Source organism: Vigna unguiculata, chromosome 10 (genome assembly GCF_037176805.1).
Source record: "Vigna unguiculata cultivar grain cowpea cultivar isolate G323 ecotype 2 chromosome 10, ASM3717680v1, whole genome shotgun sequence".
NCBI classification, from domain to species: Eukaryota; Viridiplantae; Streptophyta; class Magnoliopsida; order Fabales; family Fabaceae; genus Vigna; species Vigna unguiculata.
The window spans coordinates 3,260,246-3,281,112 of NC_140801.1; the positions used below are offsets into that span (position 1 = coordinate 3,260,246).

General features: G+C 26.8%; 2 protein-coding genes across 2 annotated transcripts; both read left to right on the forward strand.

Annotated features, from left to right (window-relative positions):
- Positions 1-1,446: 1,446 nt before the first annotated feature.
- Positions 1,447-3,067, forward strand: LOC114166967 (uncharacterized). Its single transcript, XM_028051847.1, has 4 exons — positions 1,447-1,476; positions 1,606-2,448; positions 2,549-2,692; positions 2,837-3,067. The coding sequence occupies exons 1-4, from the start codon at positions 1,447-1,449 to the stop codon at positions 3,065-3,067; spliced, it is 1,248 nt and encodes a 415-aa protein (XP_027907648.1).
- A 6,331-nt stretch (positions 3,068-9,398) lies between these two features.
- On the forward strand, positions 9,399-11,019 carry LOC114166968 (uncharacterized). The gene is made up of 4 exons (XM_028051848.1): positions 9,399-9,428; positions 9,558-10,400; positions 10,501-10,644; positions 10,789-11,019. The coding sequence occupies exons 1-4, from the start codon at positions 9,399-9,401 to the stop codon at positions 11,017-11,019; spliced, it is 1,248 nt and encodes a 415-aa protein (XP_027907649.1).
- The last annotated feature ends 9,848 nt before the right edge of the window (positions 11,020-20,867 follow it).

The following is a 20,867-nucleotide window of genomic DNA, read 5'->3' on the forward strand; positions in this document are numbered from 1 at the left end:
GGTCTTTATTCTTATATAGTGCTCTACTTTCTCATTTCTAGTCAATGTGGGACTTAGACTCACACTTGGATTCCTAAAAACAAAATAAAAATTGAGCATGGACCATTTGCTTTTTGTTGTAATAATTAAGGGACAAAAAACATATTTAACCCTAAGTTAAATATTTGACAAATATAATCAGACTCAACTAAAACAAGATAGATGCAAGATAGATGCACAGTTAAATGACAAATACTTTTTTAAACAAAACCATGGTCAAAGCCATAAATATTATTTAGATACAATCACTTCTGACTTATCATAAGTATGTTTTGGACTTAGTCACTTCTGACTAAAACACTTTGATATAAAAAAAAAAAAGGTTGGTGATCTTAAACTATCATGAGTTTCACTAACTAAAACATAGGTACAAACTTAAGATGGTTATAAGTTAGGGTTAAATATGTTTTTGGTCCTTTAACGTAACAAAATTTGGTTAAAAGGACTAAATTCACACATATATAAAGATGATGAACTAATTCCAATTTTTATTTATAGTTAATAGACCAAAAACATATTTAACTCTTTAAGAAAAAATACTATTACATATGACCCTCAAATAATATAATATATAAAATTTAATCTTTCAAATTATTTTTATTTTGGTTTTAATTTTTAAAACAAATGGGCTAGTGGACTAGCCTACCCTACCTTGCTTTTAGTATGCTAGTTTATGACTTAGGCGAGACAACCCAAAGTAGGTTGTTGGGTTGAACCATTGAAATTATGTTAGGAAAATAAAAAAATTTCAAATGAAACAAAAATTAGCAATAAAAGAAAATAAGAAAGATAAATGTTTTTAATAATCAGTTTTCCTTTGTTTTTTTTTTCCTTGACAAATATATATTGGTTTGGTAAATCTTACCATGGAGTAAAAATATCTAAAATTTGTTTTGAAATTAAAAGGTCAGAAATCACATAATATTTTGTGATTCATAATTTTTGTGTTTTCTATGACATTTTAGTGGTATATGTTGGTTAATATGCAATGTATGAGATACACATTTTCTTGTGTTTAGGTAAAATTTTTACTATAAACTTGAAAATACACTAAGTAACAAACTTAATAAAAAAAAGTGTTCTAAATTTTTTAAAAAAAAAATATTGACTTGTATTCTCAACTGAAACCAACTTGTTATATATAAAAATAGTAAAAGATTGGTTTAATGTCTTACATAACTTTTAACTATTTTTATTTAAAACATTTAGGTGTAAACTCAAAACACCTGTTACAACAACCAACAGAAAAGCAAACAAAAAAATGCACGTGGTGAATATATATTTAGATATGCCAGATGTATCATTTCAAAAATTTTACTATAAAAGCATCAAAAGAAGAAACATTCATATGCACACAAACTTTTATCGACAATTACTTATAATTTTAAATAAGATTGAATATTCACAATGACCAATCCTTCATATTGTTCACACATGGTATGCATCATTTATATTATTTTTTTAATTTACTTTATCTCTCTACTATTTTATCATTTATTTGACTTGTACTTAAAAGTACATAAACAAAATCATAGGAAGTTATGTAACGATACTTGATTTATGCAGGTGAATGTGAAGTTTATATTTTCATTTTCAATACTTCTTCTGCTACCAAATACCTCATATTCACTATATCAAAATCCTATAAATCTTATCAAGACAGGTACTTTTGTATCTGAAAGTTTTGAAATGGAACCGGGATTAATTATATCAAAAACATTCATGGATATAGAGTTTCCTAAAGGTCACATTGGAGTTAAAAGTTTTGATGCTGAACTAGTTGATCAAGAAGGAAATTCTATACCTTCATATGAAACATACCTACACCATTGGTTTACCATAAAGTACCATCAAAATGTTACTATGTCACACAATCCTAAGCTTATTCGTCCAGAAGATTTTATTTATCTAAGAAATGAAGGCACATGTAATGACTATATTCTTCCACACTATTGGGGATTTGGAGTTGAATCACGAGGAACAACATCAAAAATTCATGATCCTTTTGCAATAGAAGTAGGTAACCCTGCAAATATTCAGAATGGATATGAAGAGAAGTGGTTGCTCAACATCATGGTCATTGACATACGTGGTGCAGAAGACAAGAAAGGTTGCACAGAATGTAGATGTGACCTTATTAATCTTCCAAAAGACTTTTATAATGTCACCAAAGATATACATAACCAAAAGTTGACTCCTACAAACTATAAAGGTGGACTATTTTGTTGTCAAGATAATGTACAATGCAAACTAAGAGAAGATTTTCAAGGTCCAAGAAGAAAAGTTTCCTTAAGATACAATATAAGTTGGGTTGATTGGAATGAATATCAGGTACCCGTTAAGGTTTATATACTCGACTCAACAGATAAAGTGAGATCAAACGGTTCCCAAATAATTCATGATTGTCAGGTAGATGATTTTTTCAATATTTCACTTTAACAAAAGTAAATAAACCTTTTAGTTTTCATTACATTGAGTAAAAAACAAAAAAAATTGTATTTCCTTGCAGGCAGAGTATACAATTGAACCAAATAATGTTAGTGACACTCCTCACATCCAAAAGGCAGATATACCAATGGAAAAAGGAGGCTATCTAATATTTGGTACTGCCCATATGCATTCAGGAGTTGTGAATGCAACTTTATATGGACAGGTGTTAAATAATTATGTGATTATAATGAATTCTTTTTGTGATTGATTTATTGGCTTTGTTATTTTATTTTATTACCTTGTGATTGCAAGATGTGTCATATGGTAATGCATCTATAACTATAATTTTTTTATATATATATTTTAGGATGGAAGGACTTTATGTACTTCAACTCCAAAATATGGAACAGGAAACGAACCAGGAAATGAAGAAGGATATTTGACTGGAATGTCGGTTTGTTATCCACAACCTGGATCTATCAAGATTGAAGATGGTGAAGTTTTAACCGTGGAATCTAGATATAAAAATGAATTTCGCACGGGAGCTATGGGTCATTTCTACATGTATCTTGCAGACAATATACCACAAGGATATTAAAAGTCTAATTAAAAATATTTAATTTTTCTTCACCTTTTTCTTAATTTGTTTTCGAGATAGTTTGTTTCATCATAAAAGAAGTTTCAAAATTCCTTACACTCTTATCTTACTTTATGCTTTGTTTTCTTTATTATTGTATATAACATTAAGTGATCTATAAAAGAGGGGAAACACTATAAAAATTAAATAAGTCATTTTTCGTCCAATTTAAAGAATTTGATACTTCAAGAACCTATTATTTTCTTTTTGTTTCAAATTCAGTTGCTTTGTTTTCATGCTTAAAATGATCTCGTAAACTCGTAGGTTATAATTTTCTGTTATGTTTGCCCATCATTATAGTCCGCTAATAAAAATATAATAATGATAATGACTTAAATTCATTTGAATCATATACAATAAATAATAAATTTAATTGATAAAATTTAAGTAATGAATATAATAATGTCACTTATTTTTACTATTAATAGAAATCATTTTTGTAAACATTTTTAAATTATTATCTTCCTTCACAACGTGGACTAAAAAACTTGAACAACCATCCATTTTAAAAATAGAGAAATATACAATTGAATAAAAAATAACTAAAAAATAAAAAATAAATAGTTGGTAAATTTTATTTCCTCCTCACTAAATTGATTTTAGCTAATTGTTAACTATTTATTTATCAATTAATCTTTTATTAGTTTTAAGGTCTATTTTATAGCAAGTTTACCTCATGTAGTAATCTTGATGAAGTAGGAGGCAAACTTTATAAGAGGATTGAATAAAGTTATAATTTTTTTCTTGGTAAGCCTTAGATGATCTAATAGATAAACAAAAAACACAACAATTTATATTGGATTACCTGGTTTAATGCTTCTTTGAAGAAACATATAAGTTCTATAATCAAAACTTATTACAAACACGAGAAATAACCTTTTCCGATTATGTTTCTCAATTTTTTTATAAGATTAAGTATTCTTAGATGTCACTCATAACTGCAATCACATAATAATAGGAGAACAAAGATGATTATATATGTTAATTTAAGTTATCCAATTTAAAGTATCTACAATTCATAAGTTACGGTGGACAAAAATTTATTACATGTTTCCATATATCAATAAGAAACAACTTTTAAAATAAATGGTATAAATAATAATTAAATTTTCTAAACTAATTACATTTTCCCTGTTTAGACAACAATTTTATATTGTTACCAAATCTTGTGTTGCCTAAAGTCTAACATGTTGTGTGGGTATCTTTACAAAGTGAAGAATACCAATTTAATACTCTTCCCCAAATAAAATATTATGTAGGAAATTTATGTTTTTCTCTTTTAACTTCTTGGATCTATATAACAAAGGTTAAATATGTTTTTAATCCCTTAACTTTCAGTAAATTTTGGAATTAGTCTATTTCGAAACTTTGGACCAATTTAGTCTTTCATCTTTCGAAATACGTGGATTTACTCCTTTTAATCAGATTTTGTTAGGTTTATTTGATGTTTCGTACGCATTTCAGGATTGCATTTAAGTTGTTTATACTATTTCACACATTTTTGCTTTAATGTTAAGTCAAATACTATTATGAAACGTGCTTGAAATATCAAATAAACTTAACAAAATTTGATTAAAAGTTTCGAAATACGTGGATTTACTCCTTTTAATCATATTTTGTTAGGTTTATTTGATGTTTCGTATGCATTTCAGGATTATATTTAAGTTGTTTATACTGTTTCACACATTTTTGCTTTAGTGTTAAGTCAAATACTATTATGAAACGCGCTTGAAATATCAAATAAACTTAACAAAATTTGATTAAAAGGACTAAATCCATGTATTTCGAAAGATGAAGGATTAGATTGGTCCAAAGTTTCAAAATTGACTAATTCCAAAATTCACTGAAAGTTAAGGGACCAAAAACATTTAACCATTTTAACAAATATGACTCTTTACATATAGATATGCTTGATATATATTGTGCAGAGTCATGGTCGAAACGTGTGCATAAGTAAAGGAGAAATATAGATGAAATAGTGTTTATGTGAAGATTGTGAGTTTAAATGAGGTTCTCATTATTTGCATACATGTTGATGATTTGTTGATTACTGGTAGCAGTGCAATTGGTATTGAATCCCTTAGCCAAATTTTAAAAGTTGGAGTTCAAAATGATAAACTTGAGTATTCTATAGTATTTTTTGGGATTAGAGTATATCTACATTGAAAAAGGTGTCTCTATGCACAAAAGAAAATATATCTTTGAAGTATTGAAGAAGTTCAACATTTAGAGTGTAACATTGCAGAAACTCCAATTAAGGTCAATCTGAAACTTGTAACAAGTTAAGATGAAGCTTCGATTGATGGAACATTATTAAGACATATTGTTGGTAGTTTGTGATTTATTTGTCAAAGCATACCAAAAATTGCTTTCAATGTTGGACTAGTAAGTATACTTATGAGTTATCCTAAGTAATCACATTGGCTAGTTGCTAAGAGGATCATAAGGTATCTAAATGCAACCCTAGAATACAAAAATTTGTTTTCCTATAAAATGAAAGAATATGATAGCTTAAGTTTGAATGCTTATTCATATTCCAATTGGAATGAAGATTTAACGAGTAGAATAAGCATTATGGGACAAGTTTTTCTCTTATTTAGATCTCCAACATCATGAAGCTCAAAGGAGATGCCAGTATCAACCTATGAAGCAAAATACATTGCAGCTTGTTCAACTACTTATCAAGCACTACGGTTATATTATTTACTTAATGAGTTAAATGTATCTTTTAACAATAATGTTGAATTAATTGTTGACATTAATGTCATGGTAGAAAGAAACGCATGGATACAAAGTTTCATTTTCTCAAGATCAAGTAAGTAAAGGTGTGATCAAATTGAAGCATTGCAAAATAGAAGAGCAAATGACAAAATTATGACTAAAGCTTTGAAAAGTGAAATATTTAAGAAATTGAACTAATCTTCAAAAGTTGTATGTTTTTGCTCATAAGGTTTTGAATCAACGAGGGGTGTTAGAATATGATTCAAAAGAGATAAAAATGTTGTTGGTTACTTTATAAATTCTACCTACAAATATTCTTTGTACATCTCATACATACATATATATATATATATATATATATATATATATATATATATATTGTCTGATTTGTAATCTTTATCCCCTAAATTAACAATGGCAATTTTTTGAATTTTTTTTACAATATAGTTATGAAATTTTAGAAATTTTATAATTTTTGTTTAGAATATTTAAATTTGCATGCATTTATTTTAATTTTATATTTTAATTAAAATAATTTCTTACGGCATCTTAAGTGAATACTTTATACCTAACTGTATTATAATAAAGGAATAAAACGTATACAGAACCGCGAACTAAACCAAAATTGAAGATTTTGCAAAGTTTGAAAAAATAGAAATATAAAATCATATGATCTTAAGAACTTAATAGAAATAGAAATCAGAAGTAGATTGAATCACAGAAGGTAAAATAAATCAATATTTCAACTATTATGTTGGTCTGAAAACGTTAAATACATAATAAATAAGAGTTCAATTGTGTATTTAAGATTTAAAAAGTAAATAAACTAATGTTTGACTAAGCTTAAGTTAAAAGAATATATTGCAACCTCAATATATTTTTCATAAGAGATGTATTTGACTAATAAGATAAAGAATTAAATATATTTTTTATCCCTCAACTATACCCGTTTTTTTATTTTAAGATATATGAACTCAGTTAAATGAAAAAGGGCAAGGCCCACCTAATTTTCTTTTTTTTCTTCTTCAAAAACTTTTTCAATTTCCCACTCCACCTTTCCTCTTAGTTTTCTCTCAAACTACAAAGATCCCACCTCTTTTCTCTCACTGGAGCATAAGTTGAGTTAGTGTCCAGTGCGGAGTTCCCTACATACCTGAGTGAACTTCTTATTCTTTGTGTAAGTCGAAAACTCCAAAGCCTAGTCTCGTATCTTTTGTTTCCAGTTTGGAGTCTTGTGTAAGAGCATCGTTTCGTCTCCCTATGCTCTTACGTTTCAATTCTTCGGACTGTTTGGGTGTGGTGCTCACCTCTACCTAAGGCTTTCATCTTTGTAAGTTCGTTTTTCAGTTTCAAGGTAAGGGAAACTAGACCATCATGTAAAATTTTCAAATATGTTGCTTTCTAGGATTCTGATATGCATGTATTTTTGTTGGTTTGTTGGGTACACTAGGTTGGATTGAATACTAGTGTATGTTGATGTGATTTTCTGAGCTTGCATGTTGAGAGCAGGTGAGAATATGTTGTTCTCGCCCAAACAAAAATAGCAAAAACTCACATTTGCCTTTTGTGTGAGTTGTTTCCCAAGCGAAGATTTGTCGCTTGAGCGAGAGTAGTCTCGCCTAAGCGAGAAACTCTAGCATGTGCTGGAAATCATAGTGCTCTCTATTGTGAATCTCGTCCAGGCAAGAATGGCTCACTTGAGCAAAAGAATCCCCTTTCGCATGAGCGAGACCTTTTAGCTTAAGCGAGATTTGGGTAGATTTGTTTAGTTGCTTTATGGTTTCTGTAACTGACTAATTGTATTATGAAAGTATGTAATATGATGCTATGCATGTAATATGTGGTGTGTTTAAAGATTATTCGTGATGTGCTCAGTATGTGATAAGGATGGTTTTGACGCAAAAAACCTATCCACCTATATTCATGGCACAAAGAAACCTTCCACCTTTGTTGACAAAGAAAACTTACATTTCACAATTGATTCAATTTGTAATTAAAACATTTGAAAGTGGTGTTGCTACATTTTATAAAAAATTAATTCTCATTAAAAACATAAAAATTAAATGCGTGGGACACGCGCGTCCCTTTACGTGTAAGTATGACAAACACTTAAGTGGAACAACATTTGCCACATGGGAAAAAAATTAATGTTGTTAAAAATGAAGGACTAAAACCATTATTTTTTAAAGTAAGGGGACCAAACAAAATAAAAATTGAGCATGGACCATTTGCATTTTGTTGTAATAGTTAAGGGACAAAAAACATATTTAACCCTAAGTTAAATATTTGACAAATATAATCAGACTCAACTAAAACAAGATAGATGCAAGATAGATGCACAGTTAAATGACAAATACTTTTTTAAACAAAACCATGGTCAAAGCCATAAATATTATTTAGATACAATCACTTCTGACTTATCATAAGTATGTTTTGGACTTAGTCACTTCTGACTAAAACACTTTGATATAAAAAAAAAAAAAGGTTGGTGATCTTAAACTATCATGAGTTTCACTAACTAAAACATAGGTACAAACTTAAGATGGTTATAAGTTAGGGTTAAATATGTTTTTGGTCCTTTAACGTAACAAAATTTGGTTAAAAGGACTAAATTCACACATATATAAAGATGATGAACTAATTCCAATTTTTATTTATAGTTAATAGACCAAAAACATATTTAACTCTTTAAGAAAAAATACTATTACATATGACCCTCAAATAATATAATATATAAAATTTAATCTTTCAAATTATTTTTATTTTGGTTTTAATTTTTAAAACAAATGGGCTAGTGGACTAGCCTACCCTACCTTGCTTTTAGTATGCTAGTTTATGACTTAGGCGAGACAACCCAAAGTAGGTTGTTGGGTTGAACCATTGAAATTATGTTAGGAAAATAAAAAAATTTCAAATGAAACAAAAATTAGCAATAAAAGAAAATAAGAAAGATAAATGTTTTTAATAATCAGTTTTCCTTTGTTTTTTTTTTCCTTGACAAATATATATTGGTTTGGTAAATCTTACCATGGAGTAAAAATATCTAAAATTTGTTTTGAAATTAAAAGGTCAGAAATCACATAATATTTTGTGATTCATAATTTTTGTGTTTTCTATGACATTTTAGTGGTATATGTTGGTTAATATGCAATGTATGAGATACACATTTTCTTGTGTTTAGGTAAAATTTTTACTATAAACTTGAAAATACACTAAGTAACAAACTTAATAAAAAAAAGTGTTCTAAATTTTTTAAAAAAAAAAAATATTGACTTGTATTCTCAACTGAAACCAACTTGTTATATATAAAAATAGTAAAAGATTGGTTTAATGTCTTACATAACTTTTAACTATTTTTATTTAAAACATTTAGGTGTAAACTCAAAACACCTGTTACAACAACCAACAGAAAAGCAAACAAAAAAATGCACGTGGTGAATATATATTTGGATATGCCAGATGTATCATTTCAAAAATTTTACTATAAAAGCATCAAAAGAAGAAACATTCATATGCACACAAACTTTTATCGACAATTACTTATAATTTTAAATAAGATTGAATATTCACAATGACCAATCCTTCATATTGTTCACACATGGTATGCATCATTTATATTATTTTTTTAATTTACTTTATCTCTCTACTATTTTATCATTTATTTGACTTGTACTTAAAAGTACATAAACAAAATCATAGGAAGTTATGTAACGATACTTGATTTATGCAGGTGAATGTGAAGTTTATATTTTCATTTTCAATACTTCTTCTGCTACCAAATACCTCATATTCACTATATCAAAATCCTATAAATCTTATCAAGACAGGTACTTTTGTATCTGAAAGTTTTGAAATGGAACCGGGATTAATTATATCAAAAACATTCATGGATATAGAGTTTCCTAAAGGTCACATTGGAGTTAAAAGTTTTGATGCTGAACTAGTTGATCAAGAAGGAAATTCTATACCTTCATATGAAACATACCTACACCATTGGTTTACCATAAAGTACCATCAAAATGTTACTATGTCACACAATCCTAAGCTTATTCGTCCAGAAGATTTTATTTATCTAAGAAATGAAGGCACATGTAATGACTATATTCTTCCACACTATTGGGGATTTGGAGTTGAATCACGAGGAACAACATCAAAAATTCATGATCCTTTTGCAATAGAAGTAGGTAACCCTGCAAATATTCAGAATGGATATGAAGAGAAGTGGTTGCTCAACATCATGGTCATTGACATACGTGGTGCAGAAGACAAGAAAGGTTGCACAGAATGTAGATGTGACCTTATTAATCTTCCAAAAGACTTTTATAATGTCACCAAAGATATACATAACCAAAAGTTGACTCCTACAAACTATAAAGGTGGACTATTTTGTTGTCAAGATAATGTACAATGCAAACTAAGAGAAGATTTTCAAGGTCCAAGAAGAAAAGTTTCCTTAAGATACAATATAAGTTGGGTTGATTGGAATGAATATCAGGTACCCGTTAAGGTTTATATACTCGACTCAACAGATAAAGTGAGATCAAACGGTTCCCAAATAATTCATGATTGTCAGGTAGATGATTTTTTCAATATTTCACTTTAACAAAAGTAAATAAACCTTTTAGTTTTCATTACATTGAGTAAAAAACAAAAAAAATTGTATTTCCTTGCAGGCAGAGTATACAATTGAACCAAATAATGTTAGTGACACTCCTCACATCCAAAAGGCAGATATACCAATGGAAAAAGGAGGCTATCTAATATTTGGTACTGCCCATATGCATTCAGGAGTTGTGAATGCAACTTTATATGGACAGGTGTTAAATAATTATGTGATTATAATGAATTCTTTTTGTGATTGATTTATTGGCTTTGTTATTTTATTTTATTACCTTGTGATTGCAAGATGTGTCATATGGTAATGCATCTATAACTATAATTTTTTTATATATATATTTTAGGATGGAAGGACTTTATGTACTTCAACTCCAAAATATGGAACAGGAAACGAACCAGGAAATGAAGAAGGATATTTGACTGGAATGTCGGTTTGTTATCCACAACCTGGATCTATCAAGATTGAAGATGGTGAAGTTTTAACCGTGGAATCTAGATATAAAAATGAATTTCGCACGGGAGCTATGGGTCATTTCTACATGTATCTTGCAGACAATATACCACAAGGATATTAAAAGTCTAATTAAAAATATTTAATTTTTCTTCACCTTTTTCTTAATTTGTTTTCGAGATAGTTTGTTTCATCATAAAAGAAGTTTCAAAATTCCTTACACTCTTATCTTACTTTATGCTTTGTTTTCTTTATTATTGTATATAACATTAAGTGATCTATAAAAGAGGGGAAACACTATAAAAATTAAATAAGTCATTTTTCGTCCAATTTAAAGAATTTGATACTTCAAGAACCTATTATTTTCTTTTTGTTTCAAATTCAGTTGCTTTGTTTTCATGCTTAAAATGATCTCGTAAACTCGTAGGTTATAATTTTCTGTTATGTTTGCCCATCATTATAGTCCGCTAATAAAAATATAATAATGATAATGACTTAAATTCATTTGAATCATATACAATAAATAATAAATTTAATTGATAAAATTTAAGTAATGAATATAATAATGTCACTTATTTTTACTATTAATAGAAATCATTTTTGTAAACATTTTTAAATTATTATCTTCCTTCACAACGTGGACTAAAAAACTTGAACAACCATCCGTTTTAAAAATAGAGAAATATACAATTGAATAAAAAATAACTAAAAAATAAAAAATAAATAGTTGGTAAATTTTATTTCCTCCTCACTAAATTGATTTTAGCTAATTGTTAACTATTTATTTATCAATTAATCTTTTATTAGTTTTAAGGTCTATTTTATAGCAAGTTTACCTCATGTAGTAATCTTGATGAAGTAGGAGGCAAACTTTATAAGAGGATTGAATAAAGTTATAATTTTTTTCTTGGTAAGCCTTAGATGATCTAATAGATAAACAAAAAACACAACAATTTATATTGGATTACCTGGTTTAATGCTTCTTTGAAGAAACATATAAGTTCTATAATCAAAACTTATTACAAACACGAGAAATAACCTTTTCCGATTATGTTTCTCAATTTTTTTATAAGATTAAGTATTCTTAGATGTCACTCATAACTGCAATCACATAATAATAGGAGAACAAAGATGATTATATATGTTAATTTAAGTTATCCAATTTAAAGTATCTACAATTCATAAGTTACGGTGGACAAAAATTTATTACATGTTTCCATATATCAATAAGAAACAACTTTTAAAATAAATGGTATAAATAATAATTAAATTTTCTAAACTAATTACATTTTCCCTGTTTAGACAACAATTTTATATTGTTACCAAATCTTGTGTTGCCTAAAGTCTAACATGTTGTGTGGGTATCTTTACAAAGTGAAGAATACCAATTTAATACTCTTCCCCAAATAAAATATTATGTAGGAAATTTATGTTTTTCTCTTTTAACTTCTTGGATCTATATAACAAAGGTTAAATATGTTTTTAATCCCTTAACTTTCAGTAAATTTTGGAATTAGTCTATTTCGAAACTTTGGACCAATTTAGTCTTTCATCTTTCGAAATACGTGGATTTACTCCTTTTAATCAGATTTTGTTAGGTTTATTTGATGTTTCGTACGCATTTCAGGATTGCATTTAAGTTGTTTATACTATTTCACACATTTTTGCTTTAATGTTAAGTCAAATACTATTATGAAACGTGCTTGAAATATCAAATAAACTTAACAAAATTTGATTAAAAGTTTCGAAATACGTGGATTTACTCCTTTTAATCATATTTTGTTAGGTTTATTTGATGTTTCGTATGCATTTCAGGATTATATTTAAGTTGTTTATACTGTTTCACACATTTTTGCTTTAGTGTTAAGTCAAATACTATTATGAAACGCGCTTGAAATATCAAATAAACTTAACAAAATTTGATTAAAAGGACTAAATCCATGTATTTCGAAAGATGAAGGATTAGATTGGTCCAAAGTTTCAAAATTGACTAATTCCAAAATTCACTGAAAGTTAAGGGACCAAAAACATTTAACCATTTTAACAAATATGACTCTTTACATATAGATATGCTTGATATATATTGTGCAGAGTCATGGTCGAAACGTGTGCATAAGTAAAGGAGAAATATAGATGAAATAGTGTTTATGTGAAGATTGTGAGTTTAAATGAGGTTCTCATTATTTGCATACATGTTGATGATTTGTTGATTACTGGTAGCAGTGCAATTGGTATTGAATCCCTTAGCCAAATTTTAAAAGTTGGAGTTCAAAATGATAAACTTGAGTATTCTATAGTATTTTTTGGGATTAGAGTATATCTACATTGAAAAAGGTGTCTCTATGCACAAAAGAAAATATATCTTTGAAGTATTGAAGAAGTTCAACATTTAGAGTGTAACATTGCAGAAACTCCAATTAAGGTCAATCTGAAACTTGTAACAAGTTAAGATGAAGCTTCGATTGATGGAACATTATTAAGACATATTGTTGGTAGTTTGTGATTTATTTGTCAAAGCATACCAAAAATTGCTTTCAATGTTGGACTAGTAAGTATACTTATGAGTTATCCTAAGTAATCACATTGGCTAGTTGCTAAGAGGATCATAAGGTATCTAAATGCAACCCTAGAATACAAAAATTTGTTTTCCTATAAAATGAAAGAATATGATAGCTTAAGTTTGAATGCTTATTCATATTCCAATTGGAATGAAGATTTAACGAGTAGAATAAGCATTATGGGACAAGTTTTTCTCTTATTTAGATCTCCAACATCATGAAGCTCAAAGGAGATGCCAGTATCAACCTATGAAGCAAAATACATTGCAGCTTGTTCAACTACTTATCAAGCACTACGGTTATATTATTTACTTAATGAGTTAAATGTATCTTTTAACAATAATGTTGAATTAATTGTTGACATTAATGTCATGGTAGAAAGAAACGCATGGATACAAAGTTTCATTTTCTCAATATCAAGTAAGTAAAGGCGTGATCAAATTGAAGCATTGCAAAATAGAAGAGCAAATGACAAAATTATGACTAAAGCTTTGAAAAGTGAAATATTTAAGAAATTGAACTAATCTTTAAAAGTTGTATGTTTTTGCTCATAAGGTTTTGAATCAACGAGGGGTGTTAGAATATGATTCAAAAGAGATAAAAATGTTGTTGGTTACTTTATAAATTCTACCTATAAATATTCTTTATACATCTCATAAGTGGTAGTTTATGCTTGCCAAAACAAATACATTATTTATGTATTCTGTTTATTTATATTTTCTTTCTTTGCTCCAACATAAAATAATGTCAAAATTGTTAGAGTTAGTGAATCTTTTTGTTTGATTAGCGTGGTTCATTCTTCATAATGTTGATTATTGCTTGATATGTTAATTAAAAACATAATTTATATCTAAATATGTTTTTTATAAATCCTCAATAATTCTTTAAATATGCTCATGCTAAGCATCATTGTCATGACATGAAAATTTTATTAAAAAAAAGAAAAAGAATAGGAAAAACATAGAACTCTACACCAAACCCATAATAAAATTACATTGCACACATAAAAAAAAAATCTATATTAGAAAAAAAAAACTAAGTAAATACATTGATGAAAAATAATAAACTAATGTAACCCTTACTAGATCAGTAATCAAATTCATGAACATATCACGAGATTTATCATTAGTTAACTTTCTCACATCCCAAAAAACCTTTAAAACTCATTATTTTTCTTAGAAGTATTTGCTTTGGTATGTATAGTATTGACTTTCTTTGGCCTATCCCTACCCCTACCAGGTTTCTTTTATCTTGAACTGACTCATCATCTTCTACGGTACTAAAATCATCTCTCACATTAAGTATGATAGTCTCTTTAGAAGTTAATTTCAATTCTTCTACAAAACGAACTCCTTTAAAGATCAAAGAATTATAAATTGTCTCAAAATTACTATATATCAGTGACCTTATCCAAAAAAGATATATTATTCAAGAAATCAAAGTCTACTCACTAACCATCACCAATAAAATCATCTAAATCTTTAACAAGATCCATGCACTAACACAAATATTATCATGATTTAGCTAGAGTTAAATAATTACACACTTAATTAACCGTCTAAGTGATAAACTTCTTTATTTTCTAAATGGCCAAAAATTGACTACACTTATTTTTTATCAATTTTAATTTAAATCTCCATGATTTTCCACGAAGCAAACTTTAATTCTAGCTGTCAAACATTTTCCCTCAATACCCCGCTATCTTACGGCTTGCGTACGTTTCCCGCAACGGTGGCAAATAATAAGTTCCTTTAACCTTTTCATTTATTTGGATCAAATAATTGTTGGTACATTTAAATCACCCAACTATAAATTTTACTAAAAAAATCTAATATAAAGCTTCATAAAATAAAAATGTACATAATCATACAATAAATTTATCAATGAAGGCCACGGTAAAATTAAAGGACTAAGCTCTATAAAGTTTAAAATATCTCTATTCAAAATTAGTCTTTGCAAAAGTTTCATTTCCTTATTATTTTGTTTTAATTGGTCATTTTTTTTTGTTCTATAATATTTTTTCAATTTTAAATCAATCTCATTGAATATTTTTCCTTATAAATATTATATAAGGAAAAAAAAACATTATTTAATATATTTCCCTAAAACTTAAAAAAAAGATTCATATTATTTAGAATTGAAATCAATGTTATTTATAAACATGGTCCCTTTATAACGTATTACAATATATATTTTTTATTACAGAATCGTAAATAGTCATAAAATCCAAATCAGATAATATCTCCAATAAAATAATAATATGACGATGTTAGAAAACTAAAAGTATTGATCCTAAGTCTCGATGAAAAGATTGTTCCATTCACCTACCAATCCATTGTTTAAAAATCATACCCATAGGAACATTTTTTTACTTAACTCAGCTAAGTATTCTCATTTTAGAAAATCCACCACTACCAAATATTAAATCAGACAATATTTCCTATACGTAACTGTAAAAATAGTAGCAAAATTGAGTTTCACACATGACTTAATTATAAAGACTTTAATGTATTAAATTATTTTATTTAATATTTTATGTATAACTCATTGTAAAATTTAATAAGTTTAGTTTAATTTTATTTTTAAATTTTTAACGTTGTTCGAAACTCAACCTTACAAAATAAATTTTAATAATATATAAGTTAAAATATCTTTTTGGTCTCAATTGTCGTCAAGTTTTGTCAAATAAGTCATAATTTTGGTTTTGTATTCAAATAGGTCTTAATTTTCATCAATTTTGTTCAATTGAGTCCTTTTTTGCTAACACTGTTTAAATCACTAATGGTCATGAACAGTTACTGCCACGTGTTAATTCGTGGTTTTTTAAAAAATTTTATATTTTTAAATTTTTTTAAAATGTTCACGTGTCAAAGTCAGTGTTCTATATTCAATTTGGTCCTTATATTTGTTATTTTTGTTCAATTTAGTCTAAATTTTTGTTAACATGAACCAATTTGGTCCCTCTCCAAATTGAAACCAAATTTAATTTTATATTAAAATTCACATTTTTTATTAAATATTTTTATATAATATATTAAAATTCACATCATTATATCTTTGGTATAAAAATTAAATTTGGTCACATCTCCGATAGGGACAAAATTGGTCAATTTTAAATAACATTGGGACTAAATTGAGCAAAAATAATAAATATAGGAACCAAATTAAATATAAAACATTGACTTTGACACGTGACACGCTACTGGGTTGACACATGGACATTTTAAAAAAAAAAATTAAAAAAATTAAAAATAATTAAAAATAAAAATTAAAAAATTAAAAATAAATCACGAAGTTATACGTGACCATCACTGTTCATGGCCGTTAATGATTTAAATGGTGTTAGTAAAAAAAAAAACCCAATTGAACAAAATTGACGAAAATTAGAACCTATTTGAACACAAAACCAAAATTAGGACTTATGTGACAAAATTTGACAAAAATTTGGACCAAAAAGATATTTTAACCTAATATATATATATATATATATATATATATATATATATATATATATATATATATATATATATATATATAATTTTATTTTTGTTATCTAAATATCAATTTGTGCAACTAGTATATATGGTTGTGAAAGTAGTGTATAGATATTGACATATAGGAGAATATTTATGTGGTGTAGTTAACTATGTACACCCATAAAATGGAACGAGTCTGTCCGCGTTTATTCCGCGTTTTGTTACTTCTTCAACCAACCAAAATTAATGACTTTAATAACTGTCACTGTAAGTAATTAAGTAACTCAATTATCTAATGTGAAACTCATTTTTTCTATTCCTTATGTTCTTCTATTTATAATTTATTTTTTAAAGATTATGATGCTTCACTTAAATAATGTTTATGTTAGACTTGATCATACATGACACGCCATGCGTCATGAAATTGACAACATCACTGAAAAAGAAACTTCGTGAGGAAGAAAGATCGAGTGAAAGGGAAACTTCTCTATTATTTTATCCGTGAAACAAGAAATAAAACACCACTCAAAAATAATTCACAAATTTTTAAAGTTTTAAATAGCTCCTAAATTTGGTTATATATCCATTTAAAAATATTTATATTTCATTAAGTGTCCAATTTTTCTTTTTTAAGTATTCTGTCATTTATCATATTGGTATTTCTAATTTGTTATCTTTAAGTCATCCAGTATTTTTTTTCAATATTTTTCAACTCGTTTTTAATTTGTTCTTGAAGAGGGACATAACAAGTTGACTGACAAGTGTGAAAAAATTAGAGAGAAGAATGAATAGGTCGGAGAATAGTCGGAGATGTAAAGATAGAAGTAATAGTCAGCATCCTATTAATAACAAAAGGTACTGTAAATTTTACATCGACTAGAAATAAGACGAGTTTACATTATATATATATAAAAGTAAGTAGGTATAAACTTCACTTTACAAGTCAATTTTGTAAAGTTGAATTAGATTTAAAATTTATTTTTTTAATATGGTATCATAGACATCCAAATTCTATGAGATTTGTTATTTGTTAGACATATTATTTTACTCGCTATCAAACTGCTCATTAATATTTTATCTCACATTTGAGATAGATTTTTTTTAATAAGATTGAATATAATGAAGATTAATATGTATAAAATTCTTGTGCATATTTTTATTTATTCTGAATTTATTGGGTCATTTATATCTTGGAGCACATTTAGAGTGAGGTATTTCAAAGACTTTAGTCAGAGAATATTTACTTTAATTTGTCATGATTTTTTATATCACGAATAGTTCTTTGAAATCTTATAGAGAAATGATGTCATTACTTTGCATTAAGCATATATAGTTTAACATTTTTCATGTTTTTCATAAATAAAATCATTGTAAATAAGTTAGCTAATTTGATTTATTCATAAAGAACCATATAAATGATTTAATATATATATATATATATATATATATATATATATATATTAATAGGTTTAATTAGTAAATAATTCAAGAAGTGTATTTTTTTTTATTATGAGTTCGATGTTGTCTCTTATACTTTGTATTCATATTTTTTTTTCTATTTTAATAATTTTCATTCAATGATAAATGATTGATAAATTTTAGGGTGTTAAAATAGTTCGTATGTCAAAGTTTGTAATAATAATTATATGTATACAACAATTTATACATTTTTCATCATATATATAAAAACGTATTCAATAAATTCAATCAAAATATCGCAAATGAAATTAATTGTTTGACTTGTAGTAGGAAAGAAAGAAGGGCAATAATGTGATGATAAATCATGTCAGAAAACTTCTTAAATTATTTCTTCAATTTCCCATTCAAAATTCTTGAGTTTTTGTTTCATGGCACTCATAATGATGCATAAGTCCATATTGTCATGCATGTGCATATATTAGTTTCCCACAGTTAGTTGCATATCTCAATCTTTTCACAATTCTTATTCTCTCAGTCTCATGCCTGTAAAGTCCAGAGTGCACACATGGCTGGCAAAAGAATTTATGGATGTATGTTTAAATTTTAATAACTTTTCATTTCTCAAAGTTTTATCACTACACACTCCTATTTTTATTTATATTTTGAAGGATTTTTTTTGAATTCTTTTACAAATATTCATAAAAAAAAATCATGTTCTACACATTTTTACTTGATTTTTCAAAGTTCTATAAAATATTCACATGAAAAATCTCATAAAATATAAAATAACTAAATATTTATAAGGTTTTAAGTTTAATATATATAGGTTAAGAAATTTTCATTTTTTTCGTTAAGATAACTAATATAAATTTATTTTAGTAATTTTACTATATTTCCTAGAACAACAAAATTTATAGAGTTACTAATATATTCTTTTGCAAAAGTAACTCATTATTTAAAAAATAATAAAGTCTAATGTTGGCATTCTCTTATATTTGATCCGTTTTGTTGGAAGTCCCACGTCAACTAGAGATGAGGTCAATTCATAATATATAAGTGAGGTGCAAACCTCACCTTAAAAGACGGTTTTGTGAGGTTGAGTTAGGCTTTAAACTCACTTCTAACATAGTATCAGAACCAAGTTAAAGCCTATCCTAGCGAACTTTCTTGGACATTCTGTTCCACACGATATCGGGCTACATCGACTAGAAATAAGGTCAATTCATAATATATATATATAAGTGAGCTTACAAACCGGTTTTATGGGGTTGAGTTAGCCTTTAAATCCATTTCTAACATGTTTTATTACTACTTTTTGACATGAATTTTAGAAATTCACAAATTTTGGTCAACTTTCGAGTTTGTGATTTTTTTCTTTTTTTTTTTTTATATTTTGCTATTTCTTAATGATATTTTCAGTGAAGATGCTATATTTATGACACTTTACGGAAAAATATTAAATTTATGATTCAATTGAAAAAAAATGAATAAATAAAGTATATGAGAAATTGATGGTTTGACTAAAACTATATTAATATAACATAATAATACTTACTACAACTAGTTTTCAAAATTAATATAATATTATCTTCATAAAAGTTTGACAGTCTTACTCATAAAAACTAATAATATATCACATAATGACATGTATCACTTAACAGCTTAAATTAATAATAAAAAATATTGTTAAAAATGTATGATTTCTTTTTGGGCCTTAAATTATTTAGACTATAAAGTAATTATTATCTAAATGACTTTGAAATTGTGACTACCCCTCACGTTACTTTAGTGCAGTGTTCTACTAGTGAAGTCCAAAGAGAAAAAAAAGAAAAAAAATAATTAACAAAATCAAACGATTGATGGAGGAAGATATTAGCACACCAGCCACGTTTGCAAAATTGATTTTTTTTTAGCATTCTATTTTTATAACAATTGTAAGGAGAAATAATGTATGCATGGCTTGATAGTATATGCACATATATCATTGTTAATAATAATTTAGTTTGCCTCTTAAAAAAAACAATGATTGATCTCATTTATAACATTAATTTAAGATGTTTCTTTTTCAAGTTTATGTTATTGTAATGTAACATCCTCCATTCAATATAAGCTTTTTTTTTCTCTTGTTGCACTTGTTTGTCTTTATACCCACACTCTTTCCTCCTTCAATTTTGCGAATAGTTCTCACATTTCTATATCATTTACAAGTATTTTCTGTACCCACTGTTATATATTAATACTATATTCCATTCGAATGTATACTTCTTTAAATGTATTTAGTGTACCTTTTATTTAAGACACTTTTATTTTTTAATTTTAAATAAATAAAAATCATAAAATTAAAGGAAATGATGATACAATGGTATCTCAATTGCATGTTTCACATGATGTTTTAAAAAGATATTCCTTTCATAAGCGAAAACGAAAGAAAGCAAGAAAAAAAAATCATTGTATTCAAAACAACAAAGGGTACAAATAATAAAAGAAAAGAAACGGAAATAATAAAAAACAGAAAACCA